At 39.1% G+C, this 20044-nt stretch overlaps 1 protein-coding gene across 1 annotated transcript in view; it reads left to right on the top strand.

Annotated features, from left to right (window-relative positions):
* Positions 1-20044, top strand: part of KCND2 (potassium voltage-gated channel subfamily D member 2) — a 292278-nt gene that overhangs the window by 253912 nt on the left and 18322 nt on the right. The window contains exon 3 of the mRNA XM_068669572.1: positions 19505-19667. Within this exon, the coding sequence (XP_068525673.1) occupies positions 19505-19667 (163 nt within the window). The remainder of the gene's footprint in view (positions 1-19504; positions 19668-20044) is intronic.

Consider the following 20044-nt stretch of genomic DNA (forward strand, 5'->3'; position numbering starts at 1 on the left):
ATGGTCACTCTCTGCCCCTGCTCCACGTGGGGTCCCTCCCACGAGATGCCGTCCTTCCCGAACTGATCCTGCGGGGGCTGCCCACAGGCAGCAGCTCTTCAAAAACTGCTCCCACACGGCTCTATACCACAGGGTCCATCCCCCAGGAGCAAACTGCTCCAGCACGAGTCCCCCACGGGCATCAGCATCCCCCTGACCCCCTGCTCCTGTGTGGGCTCCTCTCCACGGGCTGCAGCTCTGGCCCAGGGCCTGCTCGTGCGGGGGCTCTCCATGGGCCGCAGCCTCCTCCAGGCCACAGCCACCTGCTCCACCGGGGGCTCCTCCACCCATGGGGGGGCTGCAGCGTGGAGATCTGCTCCATGCGGGACTCATGGGCTGCAGGGGGACAGCCTGCTCCACCAGGGGCCTCTCCACAGGCCACACGGGAACTGCTGCTGCGTGCCTGGAGCACCTCCTGCTCTCCTGCTGCACTGACCTTGGTGTCTGCAGGGCTGGTTCTCACTCCTCGCTCTCCCAGCTGCTGTGGTGCATCAGTTTTTCCCCTTACTGAAATCTGCTGTCATAGAGACACAAACAACATTGCTTATTTGTTTGGCTCTGACCAGTGGTGGGTCTCTTTTGGAGCCTGCTAGAGGTGGCTCTTATCTAACATGGGAAAGCTCCTGGGTTCTTCTCAGTGCCCACCCCCAAAGTCCCCCTGCTTCAAATCCCTTGCCAAGTAAACCCAGTGAAGTATCAAAGTAATTGCATCTGACATGTCCAAATGATTGTTGGAAAGAACAACAGTGTTTATCATACCTCTTGTTTTATATCACATTCTGATTTATTTTTCAAGGAATATATTACACAGGTTTTTTAACTTCTGACTTTTTTGGGTTTTGTTTATTTGTTTATTTGTTCTGTTTTTTAAGGATTAAGTAAATCTGTTCAGTCCCTTAGCTACAAGCTAAAACACGTCAATTACTTGGACTGTCATGCAATTCTGGTTGTCTTTAGTGTTTCTCCAGCACTATGTAGGTCAGTCCTCTTACTGCATTGAATATTTGTACTAGCAAGAATTTGATAGCACTGTTTCATTCTCACACATTGACTGATTGCTTGCTTATTTTAATAGTTGTATAATATTTATGTATATAATAGTTGTATATATACAACTATATACATGTATCTATATTATTGTATGGTTATTATGTTAGAAGGACAGGGGGTGCAGATGAGCTGAGTCACTAAGACCACTGTCTTCCAGTCACCAACAACCACACCCTAAAATGTGGTCCATATTTCCACTGAAGGTCATCCTCTCCTCAGAGTAGAAGCAGTGTCCCTCTTCCTGTGGGATAGCTGCAGCACTGAGTAGCAAACATAAACAGCTTCTAGGTTGCATGTCACTTCATCGTACCTTCTGAGTTGATGGGATGAAGTACAGTCCTGCTGTGGGGTCTATGCCAGCACAGCACAGAGCTTCAGTTTGTAAATGTCTTGAAAAGGTGACAAACGCATATATTTTGTTCTCTTACCTAGCATTTATAGAACTGAATCAGCAAATGGGAGGGCTGCACATGTGGCTGTCCTCTTAGATATGTTTATAATAATTCCTAAGCAATCATTTCCATGGACACTTCTTTCTTCTCTTTCTGCCTTCTGTTCTTCTCTCTGAGAGATTATCCTCATGTTGGTGACACCAAGATTTATATGAAAGCAAGATCCCACAGGCTTTAGGCCATGATCCTATAAAGTTGAAGTTGAATGACTAGAGAGTAGTTCTTATGAAAAAGATGACCAAAGATTACCAGACAGATGGAATGTTTTTAGTCTGGAGAGTGGAGACAAAAAGCAAAGTGGAGTAATATAAAAACAGAATGAAAAAGTATTTCTCAGCTGTGTTTTGATTATTGGCACAGACAGGAATTGCTGCTTTATTTCCAAAGAAGTATCTATTAATTTCATCTTTTATTTTCTCTCTTGTGAGAGTTGACCTTCTGTGATTCTTTTTATCCATTCATTCCTACTCCTCCTGAACAGGTACAGCCCAATGATATACCTGCATGACTACTTATTAAAGACATAATGTTGGTAATACAAAGTAGGGATCTTCTAGCTCCTAAGGCAAATGCATTTATTAGTTTATACTGATGAGCACATTAAAGAAAGGGAGGCCTGGAGAGAGGACTTTAGTTGTGATTACCTGACTTAGATCTCATAATAGCAAAGTTTTGTGTGAAAAGAAAAGAAAACTCTCCTAATATTTACAACCAAATTTGACCTACTTTGAAAGCAATGAAAAATGGTTTATAGGCTTCTCAGACGTCTAACACCCAGAACTGATCTATGCCCTCCAGCACAGCAAATCTGAGATCTCACAGTCTAAGTTTACCAGCAGGGTGAGAGATGATCCAAAATGCCCTAGAATTAAAGACATCAAGAAAGACGGGAGTCACAGTAATAAGACCATATGACTGAGCAGTATCAAATGTTTGAAATGGTTTTACTATTTCTGTGGAAATTATTGTTATTTCCATTTTTGTAGTGCTAGAAGGATTCCTAAATATGGATATGAAAAAGAAGATAAAAAAGCTTTGGCCCACTGCTGTGCATTTTGACTGTGGCAGTGGGGTAAACTCTGTGCCCCCTACATCCTCCCCTTTTTTCCCAAGCAATTTCCTGCTTTAAGAAAAGTGACAGCTGTGGGGAAAAGCAATGCACTAAAAAGAGAGACTCAGCAGAGGTCCAAGGAAAACCTTCAGTGTAGTAGTGGATGGAGTTAAGCAGGGTTCAAGGAAACAGTGCCAGTGTGAGAGGAGAGTATATTCTGAAAAGGGATAGGAGAAAATGCTGTGGTCTCTTGTAGAAGATAAATCAATATGAGTTATACAAATTACCTTATGAAGTAATGTGCCTTATCATCACAAGAAACAACATTAACACTGGCAATGGGGTTCTCCTCCACAATCAGATATAGGTTACAAGCCATAGCACAAAAATCAGACACTCAAAGCTGAGAGTGAATGTCATAAAAAAGCTTACTGAAGTAAGTGAAATTGTTGTTGCAAGTGGAGAGAGTCCAGAATCTGGTCCTCAACAGAAGTTATACTTCACTTTAAAATATTCTTGAAAAATTTTGAACAGCACTGCTTTTCAGACTATGATGACCCAGCATGTTAAATCTCCATGCTAAAAGCCAGTTTTAAGAGTCTTTGCAATCTCATGAGATTGCAACAATCTTTTCCCGAAGGAGAACAGAAGTCACTTCTGGAGGTATATATAGGTAGCACGGTACAACATCCACAGCAGTGACACTCAGCCATACATGTCACTCCTCTGACTCTCAAACCACATAACAGCTCAAGGCCAGTGGGTCATTTATTCATCCTTTCCCTAGACATATAACTCTGTAAAGATTTGAAAATCAGGGTGCAATTACCAATCCAGTATATGGAACAGCAAAGCTCTGAGGTGTATCATCATTTTGCACCAGGACTCTCTTCTTCCAGATGCCAGCTCCATCTCCAAAACTGTGCAGTTATAATATGTTCGCAAACAAGAAAGTACCCATAATAAGTCAAGGAGAAAAGGAAGGAAATCGGTGTTCAACACACTGCAAACAAACATAACAGCAGAAAAGAACAGAAGAGTTGCTATATAAAGGTCTCTAAAAGAGATTTATACTCAGTGAGAAGCAAAACTAATTTAAAATGCATAAAAAGGAGAGGGTTTGGCAGTCCTCATTAAATTGTGCCTGTTGTTATAGAGATAAAAGAAACACAGTTTGAACCAAAAGGTTGAGAAGAAATTTAAAATCTGAGGACAAAATTTCAGTGAATGGCATAGTTAAAATTAAGCACAAGAGCTGTCAGATATTGCTGAGAGCTCCAGACTGATTTTGACAAACAAAAAAAAATGAACACAATGAATATAGTTATACTTGAAGTGGAGACAGGTAGAAATTGATAGGTTACTCTTTTATGATGAGGCCTTGAGGTCAAGCGAGTAACTGGCTCGGGAAATATATTTCAGCTATGGTCAGAGAGATGGTCAGGAGTAGCTTTACTTGCTTATTTTTGTTTACATCAAGGGGTCCAAAAACGCAGCCTGCAAGACCAAGATAAATGATCTGCAGTATATTGCTTTTATAACATTTTCAATTAAAAATGGATTTCCAAAGGTTCACAGAAATCAGAGAAAGCTTGTGTGTGGTTCAAAATGTTCAGATATCACTGGGGAATTCATTGCTCAGTGGATAAGCAGAAGGAGTCTTTCTTTGCAGCACACAGATCATTACTGGAAAGATAACTTTTACAGTGCTTCTGATGTCTGATATACCACAGCATTTGTCTGAGCATGACACACAGCCTTTCGAAGGGGAAAGAATTACAGTAGAGGCACAATATTAACGATTCTGAAAGTCTCGTGTCACAACCCTGAGTACTGTGGTATCTAATTATTAGGCATAATGATTTGCACAAGTGCTGTGCCAAATAATGACGAGAGAATTAGACACCTAAAAATGGAGTCTGCCCTCTGGGCAAGGTCAGTGTAGCCAGTTGGTGGGAAAAAAGCCAAAGTAGTACTGTGGAACTGAATTTTTATTCCCTTGAAGAATCTAAATCCATGTTGCAAGGAGGGCTACATTGACCGTGAATACACCCTGAACCATCATCTTAAGTGAAACACATTTGTCTTTCAAAACCTGAAGAAGGGAGAGGATAGGGTAAGACTTTTCTTTGAAAACCCACAGAAAGAGGTGCAGGTGCTACCTCTAAATTTAAGCCTTGATTTTTATTGCAAACCGCATTGGAGAGCTGGGATCAAAAAGCTTTTCTGCACGAAGGGTTTGACCATCCACGCATGCTCCAGTCTCCAAAAGCTTTACTCATTGTTGGCAGGTAAAGTATTTTCTCTGTGTCATTAGTTGAAAATAAAAGTCAATTGGTTAAAAACTATACAGAACTTGCAGCTGTAGATTGATTGCACATTTAAAACAGCACCAAACTTAAGACTTGGCTTTCTGAATATTTTGGTATTTTGTGAAATACATGCTGCATGGGAAATGATTGGGAAAAATCCCTCTCCAACATGATTTCTGGAGCACGTGTGTGGAGCACCTGCACTCATCTCTCCAGTCAGAGAAGTCTCACACAATTTTCCCAAGCACTAGGTTATACTACTGAGTAGTTATCAAACTCTCCATAAAAATTCTGATTTGTTTAATGAACACTGAAACCTTACAAATTAAAGTGTAAAAACACTATGAAAAGGAAGTGTGATAGTCCAGAAGCTCAATCTCTGAGGGATCCACAAGAAAATTCAAGGGTTATCAGTGATCTCTAGAAAGGGTGATTTTGAAAGGGCTTTGGCATGATGTTTTTAAACATTATAAACAACAGGGAGGAAGACATTTTCTCATACACATAGAAAATTTATTTATTTGTTACTTATGAAAAGAATAGTAGAGGTCAGTATCATGAAGTATTATGCCTGAATAACCAAGAGGATTGGTAGCAAGATACAGAACCTTTCAGTTATGGGACATGAATTGAAATGAGAATGGGGTTAGTAGTGACAGAAAGACATTGTCGTGTCATTGCAGCTTCCTAATGTTTAGAGTCATTGGTGGCTTGGTGGCTTGCATCCAATTACTAGCACATAAGAGGTCACATTACAAAATACATTATCAGAATTGGCAGAGGAAGATAAACTCATTTCTACCCTTTGTACCATGCTGCTACTTTTCCATATACAAAGTTATCCTTTAAAAGTCATGTCAAGAATAAAAACCAGTGGTGAAGCATTCATTGACAAAGTTGACACCTGCACAATCTGATGGAGGACTAACTATTGGTTCAAAATGTCTCACGTGTAACAAATGCAAATTTTCCTATTTAAACTATGTAATGCCAGGCTTTTACAGCTTGCCAAGTTAGTGCCTGGCAGGTGGGAGGGTGAGGGTTAAGCTGTTCACATAGTGAGTAGCTCACACAGGCTTTTAGTTTCTTTGCAAGAAAAGAGATATAACTATGCTCAGCTGAAACGAATTACTCTGCCAGGAAAAATTTAAGAGGATTGAATGCTATAGCATTCCCTCCTTTTTTCAAGGTAGGGAAAGGAAGGAAAGGGAAGGGACGGGATGGGATGGGATGGGATGGGACGGGACGGGACGGGACTTAGCGCTGATAGAAAGCTGAGTTAAGAGCCTTGAGTGAACTCAGGGAGCTTTTTCTTTTATTTTCCTAGACTTAAAGTATGTCAGTTGTTTCATTTTTCCTGGACTTATCTGAGCAAGCTTGAAAATCCCTGAAAATTGGAGAAGAATGAAAAGACAATTAGACCAACAGAAAGAAAAAAAAATAGCAAATGTGCTGTTACATCTAGAAACTTTCACTGATGTGTTTCCTGAAATATGTTTTAAACAGTAAGGCATGAACAGTACAGGCTGGGGGTTTACCTGCTAGAGAAGAGCTCTGTAGAGAGAGACTTGGAGTCCTGGTGGACAGCAGGATGACCATGAGCCAGCAATGTGCCCTTGTGGCCAAGAAGGCCAATGGTATCCTGGGGTCCATTAGGAAGAGCTTTGCCAGCAGGTCAAGGGCACCTTGACCCTGATCATCCCCTTCTACTCAGCCCTGGTGAGGGCTGCTAAGATGATTAGAGTACAGGAGCACTTGTTGTATAAGGACAGCCTGAGAGTACTGGGCCTATTTGGTCTGGAAAAGAGAAGACAGACAGGAGACCTAAACAATATGTATAAATATCTGAGGGGAGGCTGTCAAGAGGATGAAGCCAGTCTCGTTTCAGTTGTGCCCAGCAACAAGATGAGAGGCAACATGCACAAACTCAAGCACAGGAGGTTCTGGCTGAATATGAGAGAGCACTTCTTTACTTTGAGGGTGGCAGAGTACTGGCAGAGGTTGTCCAGAGAGTTTGTGGAATCTCGTTCTCTGGAGATATTCAAAACCCACCTGGATGCCTTTCTGTGCAACGTGCTTTAGGTGACCCTGCTCAGCAGGAGGGTTGGACTAGATGATCTTCAGAGGTCTCTTCCAATCTCATCCATTCCATGATTCTGTGATTATGAAATTGTCACAAAAATGATGCGAGCTGAATTTCAGAGGAGAAATAACAGTAGAGGTTCTCAGAATAAAATTACTCTCCTGACTGAAAGGGACACTAAAATCTTGGACTGTGATAAATCTTCTAGGGCACAAAAGCTGTAAAAAGACATTATTACTACCTTAAAGGGAAAGTTCTCAGTCTTGTCCAAGTGTTGTACGTATGTGTGTGTGTGCATAAAACTTTACTAGAGTAGTTTTCAGTCTAGATTTAACAAATTTAGTGTTAGCATTAGAGAAAAATTAACTGAAATATTCAATATTTGCCAGGGATCCCTAGAGACTTAGTTCAGTAGCAGTATAATCCTGGCACAAGCTATCTTGTGTTTTTCATCTTTGCCTGAAGGATTGTAAAAAATAATAGTGGTCCATTGGTGGTTGTGCTAGCCAGTGCTGAGCATGACACAATAGACTGTTTTCAAATGATGAAAATCTGAGGTAAAACAAGTAACAAGAAGGAAGGGGAATTTGATTTTTTTGTTGTTGTTGTTTTGAAATACAAGAAAATAATTCTGTTTATCATCTCAAGAAGCAGCAGGTTTTTATGTTACAAGGCATGCGGAAAGGTGACAACAAGCCTGTAATGCAGACTGGATACTTCTAGTACTTTGCTGAAAAACGCATCACAAGGAGTAACATATTTAGTGGGAATCATCTCTAGATCTTGGTCTGCTCATTAGAGCATTGAACAGCAGGGCTTAGCCTGAACTGAACAGTTGCTTCACTCAGAGTTTCACTTGAGCATGGAAGCAGCTGGATTTGATTGCTAAGTGAAATCAGCTTACTGATCTCTGTACTGTGCCCAGTAGCTGTCACAAAAAAAAGAGGCATGGCTGTCCTTGCAGACTTCCACAGTGCATTTCTAGTGTTAATGTGATTTATACTTGGCACAGTCTGACCTGATGGCTAATATATACTCAAGAGAAATTTAGGAATGGATTGGCAGATCAATGCTTTGTTTTGACTTTGCTGCTATTTAACATAAGTATTGCATCTGAAAGAAAATCTGTAGGAGAATTTAATTACATAACATTTTCAGCAGTATTTCTGGGATGAAACAAGAACATTGGACCCAGACTGCACCTAATCACAACACTAATAGAAAAATTCTCACTCACCTCCGCTGAAGCAAGACAGCATATGAAAACATACCCTCAGGATTCAGAAACATTCCATTTGAATAGGAACCTAAGTCCATATTTCATTACACAATTCTGATTTTATTCACTATGCTGAAAAATTTACTAAACTGAAGAATAATATGTTTTTGCTTGTTTGTTTGTTTGTTTTTGTCTTCTGAAATGTCTGAGGGAACAGTGAGCATCCATGAACCAAGGCTAGGTGGAAGATGTTTAGCAGCTGCGTTTGAAATCATTTCCCAGATAGGATGTGTCAAGCCATAGACTGTCCTGGTGGGAATTAATGGAGCCTGGAACTGGACTCTTTACAGACAAGTTGGTGTAGTCAGTAAAGTCCATGTTGCTCTGGTTTACTGTAGTATGGGTTCTTTATTCAGTCTTTACTAGGTGCTATGGCCAAATCATCACTTGAAGGCATTGTCCATCATTCATCCCTTATCTTTAATGTAAAGAGTGGTTAGAGACAGTGGTACTTTTGAAGACGGAGATTTTTATATTCTGATATTGTTCATGTTAATGGCTTAAGTAGGAACTGCAGGAAACTGATCCATTGTATTTGTACCATTTTACTTCAAATGCTGTATATCTGAGTCTGGTGTGTGTTCATCCTGGTTTCTATTCCTCTATGACATACAAAATACTGCCTCTTTGTATTCTTTTGTAGTTCTCTTCTCCCAATAAAGTATTTTCAGAAAGAATAAAAAAAAAAAAAATGTATTCAGAGGACAAAGACGTATTTCTGTTAGCCTAAGTATTCGTACAAATCTAGGAGTGCATTTTCTTTCTCTGGGTAACATGGGTGCTGTGTAAGCTATACCGTTTCAATGATCATTTGGTAAAGATTTTGTCACAACAGTCATCAAAACTCCCATGCTGTGCCAGAAGTCTAACAACTCTGTTTTCTCTGTCAGTGATAGAGATCTAGGATGTAAGACAAATATTACCAGCCCCACCAATAATAAGATTTGGACAGAGAAATAACAAGGATGAGAAATCACATATTAATGTTGTGAATAATAATGGCTTATTGTCCAAGACATCAGAAAAATAAGCTATTCTGAACTTGTCCTTACTTCTTTGAATACCGTGTGCAGTTTTGGTCCTCTTTTCTCATAAATAATACAGAAGAATTGGAGAAGAAAAGGGCGAGAAGGTATGATCCAATACAGGAACTAGATTCTGTATGGGCAGAGTAGGACTTGTCAGTCTGGAAAAGAGATAAGGAAAATAGTAAGAAACCACAAGTAGCAGGAGCAGGGTGGCTGGAGATCACACACCAAATGCTTTTTCAAATACGAGGATCTTGTTGGGAGCTTCATATGGAGCAAGGTACCGCAGTCAGAAGCGTCTAAAGACCGTGCATAGCAGACCAAGGAACTGCCAATGTTGCAAATGCTAAAAATGTGTATGGATTAAATGGAACAAAATAAAGCCTATGCAAATGCAATGCATTAAGCACTAGCTACAAAGAAATTGCAAATACCTCAAGTACCAGAGCTGTAAAAGGTTGGAGGCTGGAAGAGCATTAAGGGATATTATCACGTATATTTACCCTATTTTTTCCATATAAGTTTGTTTGTTCAAGGTTAAATGTTGGAGACTGAAATACAAGTCTAGACAAAGCTTTGATCTGACCTGTTACTGGTATTTTTTGGTTCATTTCTGAACTTTGACAAAGTTGGCCAGTTTATTCAATGTATATGTGTTTGTGTGTGGGCACATGCACTGAAAAAAGAACTATTGAAAAATTGAGTCCTGACTAAATACATATTATGTGATTGACTTTTAAGAACAAAGACCTTGGAATTTTTATTTTAGGGAAGTGAGTCGGAATTGCAGGAGCAAAGATCAAATTGTCAATTGTATATTTTTTTTTCCTTTGAGTGACTGTTGGCTTCACACAAAATAGACTGGGGAAAAAAAAAAAAAAAAAAAAAAAAGGAATGTTCCCACAGACCCCAGAAAATGCAAAGTATCTGAGTGACAGTATATTCTTACTGTAATTGTTTGTACCATCTTATGAATAATGATACAGTAAAGCATTTATCGTCTGCTTATCACTATGGTATCTCAAAAACTTGAAATTCTGAACTAATACAGCAAAGTAATAACTGAAATCCATGTTAATTAGACATAGTATTTGTAGGATGATAGATAATTTTAAGAAACAGACATTTTTATTTACCTCTTCCTGTCCACTACACTCTCTTAACCAAATGGAAAAAAAAAAAAAAAAAAAAAAAAAAAAAAGTTAGCTTTATCTTATTCTTCTAAATCTAGCCCTGGATCATTTCACATTCACATACAGTGGTGTTTTAAAAACAGAATTCACTCCTAAACTGCAGTTTAGATACTTGTAAAATTGTAAATGTACAGGTTGAATCCTTAAGGCAACACAGTTGAAATGCTTATAATGCTTATTTAGAAATTCCACTTAAACTTATTACCAGTAGCATTTTAAATTATCAGTTGTTGCATGTGATGTTGAAATAAATGACTAATTAGTGTCAACTTGCCAGCATTTAGTCACCAAACAGCTTGGAAGCTCTAGGGAACAGCTTCATAACAATTTACAGCACCCTCCTTAGACAAAGACACCATTTTGCAATTGTCAGATATAATTTGACATCTCTATAATATTGCCTTATATGTTGTACTTCTTTTTCTACTCTCAGAATGGATAGTTTCTTTTCTTCACTGATGGCATTTTTCCAACTGGTTTTAATGTTAAAATGCTTAACTGATATTTTCTCCCTATCTATGCCTATCTGTATAGTCCTAAGAGTCTGCCTGTGAGCAAAAGCAAGGCAAGTTGGCAAAAATCTGTTTATTCACATGTACATGGTACCACAAAAGCAAGGTTTAATTAGTCTGTCCTTTCTGAGGGAGAGTGTGGTAGACTATCTGATGAATACATGTATTACTGCTGACATACAGTCGTCTGTATGTACTAAGCTGTACTAAGTGTGAAATCCCACCAAATACATGGCAGATCTTTCATCGTGTAAGCTTCTTCATCCATCACAGGAGCTGTTGCTGGAACCCCCAACTCTGAGGTACTCCATTATGGGTTGTGATTTAAACAAACAAACAAAAAAGGTTAAAAGAAGTGCTTAAAAGCACAAGCTAATGCTTTCCTCAGTGTGCAGAGACCCTCAGTTGCAGTTGCTGCAGTCTCATGTCTACCATTTGGCAGGAGAGAGCTTGGGCACTCACTGCTCCCACGTGGACATGGCAGGGCAAGAGCACCTGTCCTTCCTACAGAAGCCTGTTACAACAAAGCAGGTTGTGTGAGGACAGGCTTTGCCTGCAAACTCTGAAAAAGACCCATTTTCACCTACGAGTTTCAATAATGACCAGCACATGGTGGGAATCACAGTGATTTTGGTAGTACTTTTTGGTAGTACTAGGAAGGACAGGTTGAATATTTTGCTTCAAAAATAATTTTTTTGCTGTGTTACTCTTCTTATTCATTCAAGTGTCTGATCCATTCAAAAATATTCTCTTAAAACAAACAAACAAAAAAAAGTATGCTTATTTTTGCCTCTGAAAATTGGGGAAAAATATAAAAAGAATGACAACAACAAAAATCCCACACCTCAGTAGCATGTCTGTGCAAGTGTGACATAGCTGTTGAAGGTCAGCCGAGCTTTAGCCCTGGTTATTTAAATAGACACCATACAACTTTAAGCAGATATCATACTTCTATAGCGCTTTGCAGCAGCTCAGGAGCAGTTAGGATATTAGCTTGTCCTATGGATTGAAGGTGACATGACAAAAAAAGAAACATAAAAACATTTTTTAGTCTTCTCATATTAGTATTTCCTTGTAAATGAAAACATAAGGAATTTGGTCATCTGAATCTCTGCCTTGACTGCAAAAATTCAGAAGTGTTTGTAATGAGCAAGTCTTAACTTGTTAATATGCAAAAGTTCCTTTTTCTGTGACCTGTCAATACTGAAGTCCACCTGTCCACCTTGGAAATCTGCTTAAGCTTCTTGGATGAAAGCCCTGGTGCACGCACATGTGCACACACATACATAGAATAATAATAATAATAGTAATAATAATAATAACGATAATAATAATAAATAAATAAAAATGGAACCTTGTATTTTAGAAAATGAGAACTCAGCCAGGTACAGGGGCAGTAGTGTGTTACTGTCTGGCAAGGCAGGTTTGACTCTGGCCCTGTGGTCCGGAAAGCCCAGGGAGCACTGCCGCTCTTGAGAAGCAGATGTGCTCTACATCATTCGTGAATGATCATTCTGGCCAGTGCTTGCAGCAGCATTCATGGACCCCAGAGGGGACCACGTCCATCACTGCTGAGCTGAAGAGAGAGCTATTGCAACAGAGGGCCCTTCACAGCAATAAAACCAGCCAGAAAGATTATTTGTAATTCTGTACAGTATCTCCCTAGGTTGGAATAAAATTTGGAATAATGCATATAATGTTCTGCATCTCACACTAACAGCAATATTTTGTATTATTAGAAATTACTTTTCCAAAATCGTTAGGCTATTTTAAGACCTAGGTAAGGCTGCAGATTCATCATGATTATTGTTAGCGTCAGAGAGGCTAGGAATTGGTTTTCTTGCTTTGTCCCCAATGCTGGAGCGTTATTGCATGTCTGACTGGGTGGCTAGATGTCTAAACACAAGGGCTGATGAGCAGCTGTTTGATTGCAGTTTAGAGTCTTACAGAGCAGCCTCTGGGGCCCTGCATGTGGTCCTGGAGAAGAGGAAGGTGTCATCAGCCAAAATGGGAAGCCAGAAGGCACTTCCCCATTCAGGGGAACTCACCCCACTGAGGTGGGCACCACACTGACCTTGCGTGAACCAGCCAAGCAAATGGAGGGTGAGAGACTATACCTGGAAAGAGGAGACAGCAGGGGGGAAACTAGCTAGACCAAATTAAAAAGGTCAGATTTACAGCATTGTGTTAATCACCTCCAGTACCAAAAGCCAGAACTCTACCTGCTTGACATGCCAAATCTGCTGGGAAACACAGCTGTCAGCTACACAGGAGAAAAAATGTGCCATTTTGGCTTCTGTATAGATTGTTTAGTTTCCATGGATTTTGTATTATTTTCATTGTTCTTTTACCATAATTTCACTTTCTTTTAAAATAAATAGTGGCAAGTTAATTTTAATGGCTTTTCTTTTTTTACACCTCCATAATATTCAGATATGTGTTACGTTTGAAAATAAAAATGTTACTAGCTTTCCCTCTTCAGTAAATACAATGGGAGCAGACAACAGACCTCAATCAATGTAATGTTTGTAGAAGAATGTAAATTAATTCAAAAGAGGTAGGAGAGAGCAGAAGTATTTGTAACATGCATTTTTTTTTTTTTTGCATTTGTATTTGCATTTAATTTCAATGGCGTTTATGCCCCCTAGTGTCAGAAAACGCTACTGCATCTAGGTTCTTTGAACGTGGACAATTTTTTCCCTTATTTGTTCTTGTCAGCCTAAATTATTTGTTCTCCTTAAAAACGCACATCTGTAGTGGGTTTACGTGTCAAGGTTTTGGTAGCAGGGAGCCATAGGGGTGGTTTCTGTGAGAAGGATCTAGAAGCTGCCCCATGGGGCCCCACTGCTGACCAGAGCTGTCCCAATAAGCAATGTAGTTTTGTGCCTCTGTGAGAGCGTATTTGAGACAGGGGAAAAAAAACATTGCGCCATACAGCAGCTGGGAGAGTGAGAGGAGTGAGGAACAGCCTTGCAGGTGCCAAGGTCAGTGAAGAAGGAGGGGGAGAGGTGCTCCAGGCGCCGGAGCAGAAGTCCCCTGTGGCCTGTGGTGAGGACCATGGTGAAGCAGGATGTCCCCCTGCAGCCCATGGAGTACCACGGTGGAGCAGGTGGACCTGCACCGATGGAGGATGCCGCCTGTGGAAGACCCCTGCCCGAGCAGATCCCAGGCCGGACCTGTAGCCAGTGGAGAGGAGACCACGCAGGGGCAGGTGACCTGGCAGGAGCTGCTGCCCATGGGGGACCCAGGTTGGAGCAGTTTGCTCCTGAGGGATGGACCCCGTGGTACGGACCCATATCTGGAGCAGTTCTGGAAGAGCTGCTGCCTGTGGGAAGCCCACACCGGATCAGTTCATCAAGGACTGCATCCCGTGGGAGAGACCCCACAGCACAGGGGATGAGAGTGACCAAGAAGGAGCGGCAGAGAAGTGCTATAGACTGACCATAACCCCTATTCCCCCATTCCCCTGCACCACTCGGGGGGAGGAGGTGGAAGAGGTTGGATGTGGGGGGAAGGTGCTTTTGGTCTCTTTCCTTTGTTTCTCACTTCTCTAGCTTGTTAGTAATAAGCAATAAATCTTACTGTCTCCCTATGCCAAATCTGTTTTGCCAGTCACAATAATTACTGTGTGATCTCCTTGTCTTTATCTCAACCTTTGAGCCCTTTTCATCGTATTTTCTCCCCATTCCTCTTTGAGGAGGGGGACTGAGAGAGCAGTTGTGGTGGAGCTCGGCTGCCCACTCGAGCAGAACCACCACAACATCCTAGATTTATTCCTACTATATATTTCCTACAATTTCAGAGTTTTCTGTTGAGATCATCTAGGGGGGAATGTTTCTGCCTAAAGTAAACTATTCCAAATTTGCATTTCTAATCTCTCAAGACACATAAAAATGTTACAACATAAAAATAGCTATATTCTTGTGATATTTTACCCTCTAGAATATACTTACTTTTTACTTAAAAAAAAAAAAATAATAAGTATGTGTTCAAATGTGAATAGATGTTTAAAAAAGCAGTATTGTCACTCCTATAACATAGAGATTGTTAAAGAGAAGACCTTCTCTGCTCACATCAAGGAAAAATAGCTAAAAAGTAGGTTTCTTTCAGAAATGTCAGAACTGTAACATATGAGATCTTTTGTTTTGGACCCAACTGAAAACAGTCCTATTAGACTCAGAAATAAGACGTAGCTGATGATACTAAAAATACACTTTCTGTTGTCAAAGATTTCTTAAATTATGGTTATGCAACATTGGGTATATTCTATTCAATCAGAAAAACAGTATCACTTTATTTGGTGGATGTCTGAGGGTTAGCTCTGCTGTCGTAATGCTTTAGGTACAGAATGGGCATTTGTAAACCAAAACACATTCCTTTTTCCCAGGTTCCTACAAGAGCTCACCCATCTGTGTGTGGTTCAGTCTGCAATTCAAGCCCCCAGATTTGTCATGCAGAGCTAGAAGAAACATATCCATGTTGCTCAGATCAATACCCTGAATGATTCAGTATTTGTTTTCAAAATAAAGGAATAGACTTCCTTACTGTCTTCCCTTGCAGTAAGGAGTCAAATAAGCAGAAGTTCTCTACTACCTGCTGAATACAAACAACTGAAACAAAAGTGCATGCCTTTAAAGCCATCCATATACTATGTCACTTAGTGAACAGATAGCCATGAACTGAAGAAGCACCACATGTCTGACCTGTCTGGACTATGTCCAGTAAAACCAAGGCATTAGTTTGATCATATAGTTTCTGACTTGTGATTTGATAAAACTTGACTGACACATCTAGTTTGTCACATCCTTTTTGCTTTCCTTTTTGCTAAATGAAGTAGAACACCCCTGACTGATAGCAGGGATAAACACAATGTCTCTTTTTCTTCACTCATCCAGGGCATACAATATTGTGATGGCACTTTTGATGTTGCAAAATTAGATTGTCAGCAGAAATCGTAAATGCCCAAAAACTGACTTGAGCTTTGCCCACAATAGATATATGTGGAACAGACTATATACAAAGCTATAAAGAGACTGAAACTAAAAAAAAAAAAAAAAAAAAAAAAAAAAGACATAAAGGAGAATATGTTTGTATTTACCATCTGAATAGCAGGAAGAAAAGCAGGGTAGCACTAGATAAAACCTTGAAATAGTTCACTTTTGAAAAGTGTGAAAAATGTTTAATGAGATTCCATATCTGTTTTGTTTCCATGACTGGAGAGATCAGATTTGTGGCAGAAATCAAAATTTGTCTTAGAGATCAAGTGTGATTTTTCCATTTCAAAATATAAATGCCACAAAGCTACCCTGCCATGTGAAAATTGAGTTATTTTTTTAGTTTAGACTTTCCAAGGAATAAGGCAATTACAGATTGGTTGTAGGGAGAAATTTTCCCTTCATTTTATGTCATCCGCTTCCATTGATGGTATTCACTGATATATGAAGTATAACTAAAGGTAGTTTAACAAGCAGAAGGAACTTCGTTAACAATTCTAGTCATGTCTACACTAAACTCAAATCTGTGTCACTGTCTCAAAGGAGACCAAGTCTAACCAGTGTAAATGCAGTAAAAACTCCATTTTGTCATAACAGTGAGCAAATATATTTATTTCCCTGTTCAGGTAAAGTACTTTCTTGGCAGTCATATTTTCTGACTGTAATTTATTTAAATATCTCATACATGGTGTTTATCAGCAGGAGAAAAACGAATTATGTTAATCATTAATGAAGTGAATTATATTATTAGCATCAGGGAAGGGACAAAGAGTGTTACATTTGGAAAATGTAAATGTTGTACAACTTCTTCAAACTGAAAAAAAAAAAAAAAAAGCAAAAGGAAGTTATTTCAAAATAAGCAATATATCTATCTACCTTTCATTTTGCCCTCTAGGCAAGAAAAACATTGTGAAATACCTTAATATATAAAAAATATTGTTTTTTTATTTCATTCCATAACATTGAGATACCATGAAAAGGTAGCCCTTTAACTAGATAGGTTACACATAAACACCAAAATGGTAGAGATGGATCTGCTAATATTTCTGTCACCACCCCTAAAACATCAGTCTGTGGATAATTCATATAATTATAGTGTCACACTATCAGCGATATATCTCTGAGCAACTTCAAACCAAATTAATTAGACCCAGAAATGCCTTCAGTCCACAGAAGCCATTGGTGACAATGTAGCCTTATGAAGGTTCTGCAATTTCACATTTCAAGTGATAATTTTAGGTATCTAAATATAGGTTTGGTAATCTAGTTTGATAGTTCTGTCCTAGTAATACTAAGTGTGTGTAAATTTTGCGTTTCAAGCTCTGGTTGTGTCAGGTTTGTGTAAATGTATCCTGCCTTTTAAATAGCTTTCTTTTGATATATTTTGATTCAATTTCAGAGAATACTTGGATTGTATCTAAAAAGATGAAGCAAAACAGTAACAATTATTGTAAACCAATAACATTTATCAGCAATCTGACCCTAGGCCTCCTCCTCCAAACAAGATTCAAGTCACCCACTGCTATCACCACCCAATACTCACAGGATCGTGCTAGGTAGCCCCCTCCAGCCCTACACCATTGGTAGTCCTGTGCCTCCACTCACTCACCACTGCTGGGGTTAGTTGGGTTCCAGAAGCCCCATTCATCAAAGGGACCTTGAAAGGATGTTTATCACCCCTGTGTATCACCCCTGAGAGATTCTGGTCAGCTTAGGAAGATAAGCTCCAAAAATACTTATGCTGTGAGGTGCAAATGTTAATGGGATTGAACTCTAGTGTTTTTCTAATTTTTATACATGCTGTAATTGAGACTACCTATATTAATAACTTAGATTCTATTGGATTCTATTACATTATGTCCTTTTATCCACTTGTGCATGTCATAAAATCAACAATTATCAGCATTCAAATTCTAAGGTAGTGAGATTTTTATTAGTACAAATATTAATGTACTTTTTTCCTGTGAATATTTTACACTTGGGCATGTCTTGTAAAGAAACCAAATATTTCTTTTACACAACATAGTCATGGTCAGTAAACTAAGACTTGGTCATCTACATTATGTCTGCCTGGACGAACACTTACTGGAATCATTGAGTTAAACACATTTCTCTTATCTTACAACATTCACACCATTTATATTCATCTACAAGGTGAGACATAATCTCCTTCAGACATATGCTGAGCTCTCATTGCTATGAAGTGTTCTCTTATCATGTATAGATACGATGTCCTCAATCCTTTACCCCCCTTCTCATTATTAGGTGCATGACCATGTGGCTTGAAGACTCCACACACACACACAACTTCTCTGTTATCTTTCCAGTTCCTGCTGAACTGATAGTTTGTGGATTGTTTGGTTGGTTGTTTTTTGTTTGTTTTTGTTTTTCCAATACCACTTTCTAAACACTGTTCCCACTGCAGTTCTATTTCTTACCTTTTCTTGTGTTGTTTCTTTAAAATAGAGAAAGTGCCATATCTCTGTTCACAAGTATATTAAATTTACCTGCTGCAATCTATATTTAACAGTAACTTAAAACACAGCACAGTTAAAAAGAGAATGATACTTGAACCTATCTCATTATTAAACTCTGTAGTTTGTAATTGCATACTTGTCCTGCAGAATATGGCAGACTACAGAGTGCAAATAGCCAATATCTCTTAATAAGCTGTCACCAGAATCCCACTACATACTTCTCAGCAGCACTATTTACTTGCTGGGGAAAAAAAAAAATCATAAAGAAGTGTGGTAAATTCAAGTCCTAGTAATTCTGAGCATTGCCAAGATCTGCCATTAGAATTTCCTTGGTTATTTCTTTGTGGCTTGAGTTTGTGGAGTTTGCTTTTGGATAAGAGAAAAAAAAATAAATATATATATATATATATATACTTAAACCATAGAAGGGACTTCTGGAGGTCAGATAGTCCAGCCTCTCACTCAAAGAAGGCCTATCAACAACAAATTAGGTTAGACATGTTTTTGATCAAACAAGTCTTGAAAATCTCCAAGGACTGAAAGTCCATGATCTCCCGGGCACCCTTTTCCAAAAATGCTCTACCTTCCAAAATGAAAGTACTATATCAGCTTAGTAAGATAATAGATTATTCAGCTTGACATCTAACTTATCAAGTGGTCTCCCTAGGATCTCATCATTGGAAAGCAGTGAGTTCTTCTGTCAAGCAAATAGACTAAGAACATGACTTAGATGCTGAATATTTTTTCAGAGCCAGATCTGTTCTCATTGCAATAGGGCCAGCTTGGGAATACTATATTAAGTAAACCACAGATGACTGCAGCTGATGGACAGGATACCTAACATCAGCTTGAAATTAAAAATATGTGTGGACAACACCGGGCTTTTTAACTTATGCATATGTATATAAAATATTCATATGCATCAAGTATTGTTTGCAAGACAAGTAAAATCTATTGTACAGTTAATTCATCTTGAAATTCAATACTGAGAAGAGATTTTGTCTTTACTAAGGGTTTTTTCTTCTCTAACCCAGGTATGGTGACATGGTGCCGAAGACAATAGCTGGCAAGATTTTTGGTTCAATATGCTCCCTGAGTGGGGTCTTAGTCATTGCTCTCCCAGTCCCTGTCATTGTCTCCAACTTCAGCCGTATCTACCACCAGAACCAACGTGCAGACAAGCGCAGGGCACAAAAGGTAAGATCCCATTTTCTTCCTCTTTTGCTGTTGACAATAGATAAATGATGACTTTTTATATGTTGTGCATTCTCAAGGCGAGTATGATTTCTTAGGAATATGACTTGAATGTATACACTACATGCTGAGCCAGGGTTCCAGATGCAAATGTTGTGTTATTTTTCATTTTAAAAAACATGCTTTGTTTATTTTCATTTATCAAACAAATAGACAAATCCCTAAGCATTACTTCTGATATCTGTCTTATCAGTCAGTTTCACTAATCTATGTGTTTAATTCCCAGGTTAATTCTCTGGGGAATCTGACTATTTGGGACCTTGTTTCTTTAGATCTACTTTGCTTAAAAGGCTTCAGAAAAGGAGCTGAATCAGGAAAAG

Source organism: Anas acuta, chromosome 1, assembly GCF_963932015.1.
Source record: "Anas acuta chromosome 1, bAnaAcu1.1, whole genome shotgun sequence".
Taxonomy (NCBI): domain Eukaryota; kingdom Metazoa; phylum Chordata; class Aves; order Anseriformes; family Anatidae; genus Anas; species Anas acuta.